This window comes from Petromyzon marinus, unplaced genomic scaffold (genome assembly GCF_048934315.1).
Source record: "Petromyzon marinus isolate PM22_M1 ecotype Great Lakes invasive population unplaced genomic scaffold, UKy_Petmar_22M1.pri1.0 PM_G_Scaffold_48, whole genome shotgun sequence".
In the NCBI taxonomy this organism is placed as follows: domain Eukaryota; kingdom Metazoa; phylum Chordata; class Hyperoartia; order Petromyzontiformes; family Petromyzontidae; genus Petromyzon; species Petromyzon marinus.
Window position 1 is genome coordinate 1,657,018 of NW_027423000.1, and position 13,458 is coordinate 1,670,475.

Consider the following 13,458-nt stretch of genomic DNA (forward strand, 5'->3'; position numbering starts at 1 on the left):
TTGTCACTTCTCCCAATGGTAAACGGATCTTGTTCAGGGCTGGCCTAGCCCTGATCTCAGGGATAATAAGATTGCTCTCCTGATGACGATTGCTTGTGCTGTGATCGAAACGTCGTAGTTTTTTTGTTATTTTCTTTGAACCTATCTACGTGACTTTACCGAAAGACCCAAGAATGTGAATTCCTGCAGTCACGAAAGCTTTAAGTCAACATTCAAACGTGATTCTTGGAAATCCGAATGAAGTCCATAAGACACAAACACCTCATGAAAGACCCGATGTAAAAGGTACCTGGCTTCGATCTTCCGTAAAGCTTACGGGCTACCTTAAACAACATCCGGTCGATGCACAAAAAAGGAAAATAGAAAAAACTCTCCAGTGTGCGACTGGGCTCACCCAGAACCATGGAACATATAACAATTCAATGCCCGATTCACAAACATAATGGAGGCATTACAGTGATACAATCTGCTACAGCTGACGCAGTCATCCGGCTCTACCACCTCAAAGAAACATTATTGTAGTTGCTACACGTCTGCACATACGAATAAGATGTTTGTGAAACTTGAATCGATGTGGTCATGCTATATAAAGCTGCTGCACTGGCTGAAATTGTCAGTTTGTATTTATGCATGTTGTTGTTGCAACGCGTTTTCTCAGTGGTCCGTGAACAGTACACGTCGTGTTGAGTGACCAGAACGACACGTACTGCCCCTTCGAGCTTAGTTGTTCCCCTAACTGATAAATGGAGGCTAATGAAAACACTGTTCGTACAGACGTGTCTAATGCCAGACAAGACATTGATGTATGGCACCAGTTACCGCAAATGCGAGCTGTTACCTGAGCAAAATGTAACCAAGCAAAAAGTACATTTAAAATGAATAAATCCAACACTCAGTTCAGCAGAAAATACTGAACGTATGACCACCAAAAATAGAATGCGACTTCTAGATTTGAAGCTTTCGTGACTGCAAGGATGAAATTGTCAGTTTGTATTTATGCATGTTGTTGTTGCGTTGCAACAACAACATGCATAGTGGTATTCCAAACTCCCAGGGTGGTGTATTATCATCTTGTGCTAATTCCAAGCTTTGTCAGTGGTGCGTTTCATGCTAATTTCCTTTGTCAGAGCGTTTGCTGTTTGCCCCCTCACAGCTTAAAGGGAGGCGACCAGCGCTTGGCTTTCTTCACTCCAACGCTGCCCGCTGGACAGGTTGGTCCCTTCACCTGATGAAGGCCGCTTGTGTTGTGGCCGAAACGTCGTGATTTTTGTTGTTTTAATTTTTTTACCTACGTGACTTTACCGAATAGAACCAAAGAGTAAGAATGCCACTTATAATTATACACATTAAACAGGATGTAATTGAATGGAGTGGTGGCACTAGGAAACTGACGAAACAACCAGTTCAATTCCCAGCCACAGTTAACATCAGTGGGTGAAGAATGACTGACATGGTGTTGTGAGGCCTTCGTTTAAGCAGTGGGTTGACAAAACGCTGTAAATGATGAACAGTGAACACATTACAATTCTCCAGTGAACTGTTTATCAACACATGGTAAACATGCCTTTAAAAGTGGCAAGGAAATATACACTTAAGTTTACCTTTGGCTCCAAAATACAACTTGTTAAAATGTTGCTGTTGGGTGTCAATTGAAATTTTACATATCCACATATCTGTAACATTCCCAGAGTAAAGAACATGACAACTTAAACTGGACATATTTCCAGGTACATTCATGTTTATTCAACTTTTAAATACACTGCAAAATAGATTCAAAGCTTTCGTGACTGCAGGAATGACTCTTTGGTTCTTTCGGGTAAAGTCGTGTAGTAATTTCTTTCGACGAGACTTTACCGAAAAAAGTGTAACACTGCAAAATGTCATAAATGAAAATATTAACATTATCAAAAACAATTTTAATGAAAAAAATGTGGAATAAGTGGTGCAGAGCTAAAAGCAGCTTTTTTTCTTATATCCAAATACTGATTTCTAGAAGAGATCAGATAACGGTAATATATTTACCATATGAAAAGGGTTTATATTGCCATTTATAATGCAAATCAATTTAGAAAACACGTAATATACAAAGAATGGTTCATTTTGCAATTCCAATCATCTGCTGACAATTCATTGTAAAAGGGCCTTACAAAACATTTATATTACATCCAAAACAGTATTATCTGTAATGGAAAAAGATAAAAGGTCAAACATTGGGGCACTATACCGCATTACTAGCTTCAAGTTTATATTTTTGTATTACAATTGTAGCAACATTTTTTAATTAAACCAATTAACATATTTTCATCTCTGAATATGCATAAAAACTCGTGGGAAGAACCCAAAACTGTCTTGCATGCAATCACACTTTTTCAAAACACACACTTTTTACAAAGACCATATTATTATTTCTGCAATTATATATATTTTTTTGGCAGTTACAGTATATCCATTTTCCAATAAACATTTACATTTGGCGCAAAGTATTTTCAATTTCGGAAGTCATACAAGGCAACAATTTGAAGAGTACATTATCGGTAACTGCCTGATACATTTCAGGGTTCAATTAGTCCACCGCACTGGCTGCACTCTGCTAAGAGTTTTTGTCACACTCACTTACGACAGCATAGACTTGCTGCAGATTAGAACCCCAATCAGATTTCAATGCTTTAACTCTCACCATGACAACAAATAACTTCCCCGAATCACCTAATCAGTTTTTAATTGAATAGGTAGAGTGCAATGTACCATATACATCTTTAGCATCAAATATATATAAGGACGAAACTAAAATATTAAACAAATAACAAAATAAATAGACTGCTTACAACACTGGCTATCCTTAATTTTGCATGTATTATCCAACTTGTTTTGTACGTTTAACACGTAAAAAAACCTCCAACATTCTCGTCGTTTGCATTTGTTCATATCCCAACACATTGCATTAGATTGTAATATTCTTCAAATCGACTCAAATCCATGACACTGCTCATTTGTTGTACTTTCATATTATATCCTGCAGCTTTGAATATTATTTAAATCTGTGCTTCCAAATCTATGTGTGTAATCCTTCAAAGCTTATGCAATTTTATGTACAATTTAATTTTAAGTGAGAGGTTACGTAAAACAGCGCTGATGCAAAAATTATGGTCCTTCCAATCACGTAAAACTCTGGGTTGACATGATGCTACGAGTTGGTAATAGATGAAATTCATAATAAAAACAAATCATTACAATATAATACGAAACAAAACTTAGAAACACAGCACATCTTGTTTCCGTGAATACAAACTACTAAATTGATGGAAATAAGATTTACTTTTGTTGTAAGTCAAAAATCTTTGGGTCATACATGAAAGCCCATACAAGCAAAAAAGTGAAATGTTATGAACTGCGTAACATGGCCAAATTGATGCTGTGCCTTGCCTTTTCTTACACCGAGTACTCCATCCATGCTTTGTTATACGCAGGATACACGACTGCAATATTATCTTTGTCAGTCTTCAAACTCGGCAATCATAGTACTCCTGTTCTAGTCAATGCATAAGCTGTCTGTGCAATGAAAAATCAATCTGAAAAGTTTACCTCTTGAATTAAGGCCTTATATGGCTTGGCACATTCTTATCTTTCAGAACTGGTTGTTCTCTATGCCACTATCTGTAACCTTGAGTACACAGACACTGGACGAATACTCATCCTTCATGTTAAGGTAGACATTGCAGGGTTTTAGACCATTCTGTTTTTACTTAACTAAACAATTGAACCAAATTGTCCTGCCACCTAGGGACAATCACATCGAACGTTTTATTTTACACTCTCTCAATTGGGATATGTCGTGGTGTTTATTAGGCTGTAGTTTTCCATTTTTTCTACATATGTACTTGTTTATAGAGTTGTAGATGTATAGATGTAGCACTATATTACATGGTAAAGTGAATTTGGCCACCTTTTTGTGAAAGTAAATAAATTTGCTTAAATTAACATTATTTTCAAAGCAGAGGAAAGTTGGTAGTCTGATGCAAAGTCTTCACGGTTGTTTGCATGGAGGCCACAGGTAAATAACCGCACCGTGCAGCCCAAGTTTTCTTGGTCATAGATGTTCTTTGCCTGCCACCGTTAAGTCTGTTTGAGACGCTTGCATGGAGGTCCCAGCTGTGGAGACTGGGCCGTGGCCAAGGCACGGAAAGCATCCGCAACCAGGTGAGGGCGAGACAGAACCATGGACTTCCAGCCTGCCGTCTCCATTACGTCCATCGCATGACTGCAAGTACAAGTCAGGGTTAAGCGAGCTCCTAATAAGCAGTGTCTATAAGGATTGGGGCAAACGGTTAGTCTCCATTAAAAGGGACTGTAATGCAAATTGCCATGTAAGCATCATCAATGTTACGCAGCTCAGTGACAGTCACACTCTCACTAGACTTGCCTGTTTATTATGAAGTCAATGGCCCGGGCCTTCAACTGCTCTGCACTGTGCAAATCGGCCAAGATCAAAGTCTCCGCAACATTTTCCACCGACAAGTTTGTGCATAGTGCATTCTCGCACATCACCTTCAACCTCTCTAATGCATACTTGAGAAAAGTAAAAACAAAGTGCAATTTCAGTATTAAGAACACTATTTTCTCTACCTATTTCGCTTGTTTAATATTCCCTCACCCCATCAACTACTTTATAAACGCAGTATACAGCAGTCAAATGTTTGATAATTTTCTTAAAACATGGCATCAACCTTTCAGCATATTTATGTTTTAAGTCATGTATTTATTGATCTCTACTATAATTAGGGGTCCTTGTCCTAAACTTGATTATATTGGTTACAAAGTCATGCAAATTACAAAGGAGGTGAGATGTTGCTTTCCAAGAGCTTAAAGAGTTTGGTTGTTAAGCTGATAAACAATGCAACTGCAAGCCACCATATTTCAACTCTAGCAGAATATGAAACTTTAATGAACAAAGCTTAAACATGCGACTTTATACGATTTGTATTCTTATTTTATTACAATCGCTTTAGGAACTATTGAATATGATGTTCCAGAAGGGAGAGTAATGACTCTTAACTGATTATCTGGCAGATCTTCAGGAACAGCAGGATATCCGTTTCCTTAATAAAAGTATATTTGTTCCAATTTATTTCTATACAGCCATGCCACATCAAACAATCTTTTAAAACACTTCCCTTTATTTTATTACTAATTGTATCAATTGTTAATGTGATTAACAAAAAACCCTCAATACAAGAACACACAGCCAAATGGTTGCACTTAGGATAAAAATGCTGCATGTGAATGCACTTCAATGCACACGTACTAGCCTCTAGCATGGACTAATACCAGTTTGACATTCAATTCCATTGTGAAATTGCATGACAATTTATATTTTTTGTTGAAAATTCAATCATCTCCCAGGACATCAATTCCAAAACCTGAAAGCACTAATGTGAACGTCTGCATCATATACATTTGCTATTCATATTATTTGTGACATGGGCTTTAGAAAATACCTAAATGCTGTTTTAATTTCACTTGCGACCTACAACTGCATACCGATACATCACAAGGTGGTGCGATCTCATGTTAACATTTTAAGCGTGTAACCTTGTCAGCAGCGGCCAGCAGGTCATCGGCCATCTTCTCGAGGTTTGGAGCCCTTCCCGTATAGACAAAACGCATCATTTCCTTGAACACGTCAGGCTCCACATCATTAATCTCCACTCGATTCTGCAAGGTAGCAACACAATATATTCAAATTAACTTCGGCATATATTGGGAGACGAAAATATAGCATTCAATTAAATAAAATAAACATCCGTTATATCTACACAACACATGTAAAGTGGCTCCATTAAAGTTGTATTCAACTTGCCGATGACTATTTATTGCGCGTAATAAATCCATTCTTGACACACATGCAATGGCCTTCTGTGAAATGTTATATAAAAAATAGCTATAAAATACAATCTAACATTCCCTCGGAATGAATACTTTTTGATAATAAATGTGCAATGCGCCAAAAGAGTTACTAGGGTAATAGTTCAACATTTGACAGCACTCTCAAGAGATACTTATCAACCGATCCATTGTGACAAATGCACCTTGGAAATGTATGATCACAGTATTAATGTGCTGTATTAAGATTGCATTTAAAGATACCTTTTTGCTCTCTTCCATTTCATGTTCAAACATAGCATTAAAAACAAGTGACCGACCTGAAAAAGGTAAAGCAACTGTTAACAAATACAGTGAAACCTTCGATTGCGAGAATAATTTGTTCCGGAAACGTGTTTGTAATCCAAAGCACTCGTATATCAAAGCACTCGTATATCAGTTGTGATCACGTGACGCTCGGCAGACAAAGCGTATACGTACTACTCGTATTGCAAAACCTCACTCGTTTATCAAATTAATATTTATTAAAAAATTTGGCTCGTCTTGCAAAACACTTGCAGACGAACTTACTCGCAATTCAAGGTTTTACTGTACAGTTAATTGGAAAAACACCGGAATGTGGTACAGACACATTTAGATGTTATATCTAGAGATCAAATAATCTAGATACAAAAGAGGTACAATCCAGATCCATATTTTATTTCATATGGCATATCCATTACAGATTTGTCAAACATGGACGCAAATAAATGTCCAAATTAGAGGCTCAAAACCTACACCATAATTGCATTGTGTAAAATGAATTCCTGCACAACGATGATATAGTGAAGTAAATAAAAACGGAATAAAAACTTTAGCAACAGGATTATTAAATATGTTTATCTCTCACATAATACAATATTACATTTATATATATGTAGTGACATCGCGAATGTCATTGTGTAATGCCGGCTATAGAGAGGCACGGCGTGCGATGTATTAACATCGTATTAACATCGAGGGCACCACGTGGATGTGGGTGCAGTACCGGCCCGAGAGGGGCATGGTGAGCGCTGTCTGACAGTGCTGAGTGGCACCACGCTCTGCGTGCGGTGCCGACCCCTACAGGATAGGGTGTGAGAGTGCTGGCCATGGGAATGGGGTTACCAAGGGCCATGGCACTTGACCCCGAAGGACACGTGACCGGTAAAGTGTACACAGGGCCCCCAGGTGGGGGCTAGGGGTGGTCACGTGTCAGGGCCGGGAACCCGCTAGAGGATTCCAGAAGATGGTCGTGGCTAAGGGCGGAGCCACCCCCGCCACAGAGGATAAAAGCCGGGTCCCTGAGAGGGACCGGCTGCTGTTGTTCATCCTTAAGAATCTACGTCCTACAAGAGTCACCAACACGTGGACCCGGACCCCGTGTAATTAGTGTAGATAGCCTGGTGGTCCACCACCATAGGTTGTTCATGTGTTAAGGGGTAGTACCCCGTGTGTTGGTTGAAGAAGTGCGTCTGTGACTCAGTTGAATTCATTACACATATTTACTGATGTATCCTTTAACAAAAAGCATTACAAATTGACGTAAGCATTTGCCAGTGTTAGTTAATTAAATTCAGTGTAAAACAGGAAATGGCTGTAGTTGATTACCCCAAACTAATTACAGTATCATTAATTATATGGTTCTATTGTACACTAAACGACGCATGTGTTGCTTGTTGTGGCACAGACCTGCCAATACGGCCTTGTGGGCTTTAAACTCCTGGCCACCAACACGAAGCAGGCAGTCAGTGAAGCGGGAATTGTCCCAGATCTCCCCGAAGTCAACTGCCAGCCGGCAATCTGGTACTTTGAATGTACTCATGCTGGATTGACCAGAAATGTTCACGGAATCCTGCCCCACACTAACCTGCATAAACATCAACCAGCTTTGAGAAGGCATTTGATGATTTTTTTATACAAATCCTCACTTAACTTCACATTTTGCATGAAGATGTAGGCTTTGGTTCAATCAAGCAAGCAAATCTGCACAAACATCCTATATCAGAACAAGTGTTGTGAATAATGCCAAAATAGTGGTCCGTGAAATGTTTTTCATATTAATCAATTTTCATTCTATATTTTTGTCAAGTTATTTTACACTGTATAAACAGTTTCAACAGGTAGTGAGGCCCCTAATTATGGGTTCTGCACAGCAACAGAGGAAGTGAACAGCCCTCCTTGATGTGCTTCCTTTCATTATCAAAAATGCTTGTATTTTGTAAAGGATTTTAAAGGTAAAAAAAATTAATCTGGTGATTAAAAGGACCCCCCCAAGGACAATAAACATTTACATCAAACTGGCTGATGTCCGAGAATAGGAAAAGGAATTCATGTGGCGACATTTAAACAAAACACATTATGTAATACCTGACATTCTAGTTTATAAAAATGTCAAGGTTTAAATATAAACACTATCCAGAGGGAGAAAACCTAAAAAAAATTAAGCTTGATTATTTAATTGTTGTGCTATGTTAACTCTAGCACCAGTGGAGGAAAAAAGTGCTTGGAAAACTCATGTTAACAATTTCCTTGTATGGAACAGGGAAAGTAATTATTACAATCTTCAATTAAGTAGAATATTGACTCCAACTGTGCAATTGTAATGAATAAAATAGAAAATTACACAATAGCCGCAGCATGTCATACTTACTTCACCAAAGAGTGTCAGTTTGTTATCTGGAAGCAAGCTATTAGATTCATCAAGCAAAAAATCTCTTCGAATGAATTTTTTAAATCCCCAGTCTTTTCCTTGGACAAAGCGGTATGCTCGCGGGGTCTCTGTAAAAAAATAGGTTTCAAACAATACTCACCAGTTCTTACAATAAACTGTGGTAATTTCATGTAATGGGAAAAAAAAAACTTCATTATATTTTCAAAATGTAAAGATAGCAATGTATTCTAAAGCCCTGCGCCACGGTGGCAGTCAACTACCTCGCCTGGTATATAGGTCATGGGTTCGATCTCAACCCTGATGCCTGTATATTTGGAGTCTGCATGTTCTCCTTGTGCTTGCATGTATTTTTATCCAGGTCTTCCGGTTTTTCCCTCCATATTTATAAAAATCCAGAGTATTTGCCTGCTATGCATTTCCACACAATAAGCCATCTCGTTAGGCTATTGTTTGTGGCCAGGGCACTTCTGAAAAAGAGCTATGTACAGTGAGGAAAAAAAAGTATTTGATCCCCTGCTGATTTTGTACGTTTGCCCACTGACAAAGTAATGATCAGTCTATCATTTTAATGATAGGTTTATTTGAACAGTGAGAGACAGAATAACAACAAAATCCAGAAAAACGCATGTCAAAAATGTTATAAATTGATTTGCATTTTAATGAGGGAAATAAATATTTTACCCCTCTGCAAAACATGACCTAGTACTTGGTGGCAAAACCCTTGTTGGCAATCACAGAGGTCAGACGTTTCTTGTAGTTGGCCACCTGGTTTGCACACATCTCAGGAGGGATTTTGTCCCACTCCTCTTTGCAGATCTTCTCCAAGTCATTAAGGTTTCGAGGCTGACGTTTGGCAACTCGAACCTTCAGCTCCCTCCACATATTTTCTATGGGATTAAGGTCTGGAGACTGGCTAGGCCACTCCAGGACCTTAATGTGCTTTTTCTTGAGCCACTCCTTTGTTGCCTTGGCCGTGTGTTTTGGGTTATTGTCATGCTGGAATACCCATACACGACCCATTTTCAATGCCCTGGCTGAGGGAAGGAGGTTCTCACATGGCCCCGTCCATTTTCCCTTTGATGCGGTGAAGTTGTCCCGTCCCCTTAGCAGAAAAACACCCCCAAAGCATAATGTTTCCACCTCCATGTTTGACAGTGGGGATGGTGTTTTTGGCGTCATAGGCAGCATTCCTCCTCCTCCAAACACGGCGAGTTGAGTTGATGCCAAAGAGGTCCATTTTGGTCTCATCTGACCACAACACTTTCACCCAGTTGTCCTCTGAATCACTCAGATGTTCATTGGCAAGCTTCAGACGGGCATGTATATGTGCTTTCTTGAGCAGGGGGACCTTGCGGGCGCTGCAGGATTTCAGTCCTTCACGGCGTAGTGTGTTACCAATTGTTTTCTTGGTGGCTATGGTCCCAGCTGCATTGAGATCATTGACAAGATCCTCCTGTGTAGTTCTGGGCTGATTCCTCACCGTTCTCATGATCATTGCAACCCCACGAGGTGAGATCTTGCATGGGGCCCCAGACCGAGGGAGATTGACAGTTCTTTTGTGTTTCTTCCATTTGCGAATAATCGCACCAACTGTTGTCACCTTCTCACCAAGCTGCTTGGCAATGGTCTTGTAGCCCATTCCAGCCATGTGTAGGTCTACAATCTTGTCCCTGCCATCCTTGGAGAGCTCTTTGGTCTTGGCCATGGTGGAGAGTTTGGAATCTGATTGATTGCTTCTGTGGAAAGGTGTCTGTTATACAGGTAAGCTGAGATTAGGAGCACTCCCTTTAAGAGTGTGCTCCTAATCTCAGCTCGTTACCTATATAAAAGACACCTGGGAGCCAGAAATCTTTCTGATTGAGAGGGAGTCAAATACTTATTTCCCTCATTAAAATGCCAATCAATTTATACAATTTTTGACATGCGTTTTTCTGGATTTTGTTGTTGTTATTCTGTCTCTCACTGTTCAAATAAACCTACCATGAAAATTATAGACTGATCACTTCTTTGTTAGTGGGCAAACGTATAAAATCAGCAGGGCATCAAATACTTTTTTCCCACACTGTAGCTCAGTGGGCCTTGCCTGGTAAAATAAAAATAGTTCAGTTTAGCTTTTAACTTCAAGGTAGATGAAAATCAGACCTGGATTTAAGTGTATGAAGATATAGTTCATATGGATTAGGTGAATGTGTTTGTGTATTAATAATGCTTGTCTTTGTAAACATGGTTGTGTGACGTGAGTTACATGTTCAAATAAACCTACCATGAAAATTATAGACTGATCACTTCTTTGTTAGTGGGCAAACGTATAAAATCAGCAGGGCATCAAATACTTTTTTCCCACACTGTAGCTCAGTGGGCCTTGCCTGGTAAAATAAAAATAGTTCAGTTTAGCTTTTAACTTCAAGGTAGATGAAAATCAGACCTGGATTTAAGTGTATGAAGATATAGTTCATATGGATTAGGTGAATGTGTTTGTGTATTAATAATGCTTGTCTTTGTAAACATGGTTGTGTGACGTGAGTTACATGTTAACATTACCAAAGACAACACCAAAGCAAATACTAAGAAAAAAACATGAAAGTTTAAAACAAAAAGATAGATTTAGACTCTCAGAGAAATGTTAATAGCCTTAGCAAAGCACAGTAAATGTATGGATGTCATCACTTAAAATAGTTATCGCGCATTGAAAGAGTATCCTGAAAGTAATAAGGCAATTATAAAACAAACAATATGAACCACTAAAGCAAGGTAAAGGAGAAGTGTGAAATGGGATGAAAATGCCAACCTTTGTAAAACCACCAGAAATGAATAAAAAAATGGATGAGAATACAAACAAAAATAATGAAGTTGTAATAAACAGTGAGTGCAAGCAGAAAAATAAAGCCGTCACTTGATAAATTACAATGGAATAACACATGGTGAAGATTGTAAAACTAGGAAAAGAAATGTCCGTGAATGACAATGTCCAGGTACACTAAGCAAAATAAAATTATTATTGGAGGGTCAATATCATGGAAAACACAAAAATATGCATAATGGAAACTCCTGAAGGTGGAACAGGATCAAGATCACTTTTGGAATATGAATTTGATAATGAAAAGTTGCAATGTGCTACAGGATGAAAGATTCCAATCTAGTGCATATTACCTACTATGAAACACTGATTACAAATAGAAACACTGACAAATGGAATAAAACTACAAAGTACACAAAGCGTGGAGAGAAGTATGTTGAGAATTACAGTGAGAAACTGAAAGAGGAACACGTTGGTCAAATCAAAACGGCAAATTAGAGACATCATATTCACTGTTGTAAATATAGATTGGGCTTGGACAGGACACATCGCTAAATGGGATGGTTGATGGATGAGACTAGTGGTCGAATAGGAAGAAAAGTAAAGTACATGCCCAAGACGATGTCAAACGTAGACAAGGAGATATTAGATCAGCTCATGTGAAGGATGAGGGATGGTGTTCGTAAGGTTTATAAAATGTTTCAAGCAGTCGATAAATAATGGCTGATTATGATATAATCCTGTTACCAAATACACATATGACGTGAATTGATACTTTAATACAAGTAGTTTCACCCATAGCCTTGGTTTCCTCTCCCTTGGCATTAAGAATAGAAATCTTGAACTTGGCGTAGACTTCACTCTTGGGACAGCTGACCAATAACAAGGACGATAGGTAATCTTTGCTCTCTTCGTCAAAACCCTCGGGGTTTATGCGTAGGCACCTGATTGAACATATGAACAAGACATGGTCGTTAATATTAGGTGTGTATGTACGCGCAGACTACATTACTAAAACAATATAGTATGAACTAAAACATGCACTATGCAAAATTGTTCTAGTAAAGCACCTCCGTGAGCATTGTGATTTTTTTTTAATGTCATAAAATAGCCAGAATTTACTGTACCATTTCAATGTATCATTGGTGCCTGCTGAAAATGTAGAACTCTTGAGAACTTGGCCCATTTCTTCAAGACAGAAGCTGAAATTGTTGATGGTCCACATATAAGAGAACTTTACGACCTTAACCTGAAACACACGAGCACATAACAGCTATAAAGCTCATGCATTACCATAAATACATGACCATTGACAAACCCTCAAGCATTTCACCCACACATCTGAATATTGTGCTCAAAAAACACAAACTGTCTATAAGGAAAGAAACATTACTGTAAATGAAAGGGTCTTATTAGTGTTCTGGGATTACCTTGCATGTTCATTACTGCACAGCGTTAACACAACAAGTCTCAACATGTCATAGATTAGAGTGTGCAATAAAAGGCCTTTTTATTTTTTTATTTGATAAAAACTGCTGCCCCTTTTGTAAAAATACACTACCAGCCAAATTAGAGACAATTATCTAGTATAATGTTGTTAGTGCAATTCTATGAACTTTGCAATCTGATGTACAAAAATAGCCTGTACAATGATAATCCATAATTGCACTTACACATAATTATGAAACCATTTTGGATGGCTTTGCGCGATGAACAAAAAAACGTGTAAAAGTTAAATACATTAGCCATGCGCATACTTTGATCGGCACAAGACGGGAGACCCGTTGAATGTGATTGGCCACAACAGGGGAACAAGTTACCTGTGTGTAGCACCAGCTTTCTGCGATGGGCACATTGGACATTTCAGACGGAGGTGGAGGGCTCGGGGCCCTGGACATGTTTGCATTGAATACGAGGGAAGTGACATCATCAGGCGACATTAAGAGGGAAGTGACATCATCAGGCGATATTAACATGTAAGTGACATCATCAGGCGATATTAACACGTAAGTGACTACGAGATTACGAGTTAAATGTTCTTGCTGTGGTTTTCACACCTGACGGTGATTGCTTGTGTTGCGGTCGGAAC

General features: G+C 38.7%; 1 protein-coding gene across 2 annotated transcripts; it reads right to left on the reverse strand.

Annotated features, from left to right (window-relative positions):
• Positions 1-1,716: 1,716 nt before the first annotated feature.
• LOC142917392 (speckle-type POZ protein-like) lies at positions 1,717-13,295 on the reverse strand. 2 transcript variants are annotated; one of them, XM_076062043.1, is made up of 9 exons: positions 13,190-13,295; positions 12,497-12,618; positions 12,165-12,313; positions 8,552-8,679; positions 7,591-7,768; positions 6,145-6,200; positions 5,590-5,712; positions 4,421-4,566; positions 1,717-4,258 (listed from the first exon to the last, which is right to left on the reverse strand). In XM_076062043.1, the coding sequence occupies exons 1-9, from the start codon at positions 13,265-13,267 to the stop codon at positions 4,114-4,116; spliced, it is 1,125 nt and encodes a 374-aa protein (XP_075918158.1). In that variant the 5' UTR covers positions 13,268-13,295; the 3' UTR covers positions 1,717-4,113. The 2 variants fall into 2 exon arrangements, with proteins under 2 accessions (XP_075918158.1, XP_075918159.1); XM_076062044.1 differs by lacking the exon at positions 13,190-13,295 and adding an exon at positions 13,043-13,150.
• Positions 13,296-13,458: the final 163 nt, after the last annotated feature.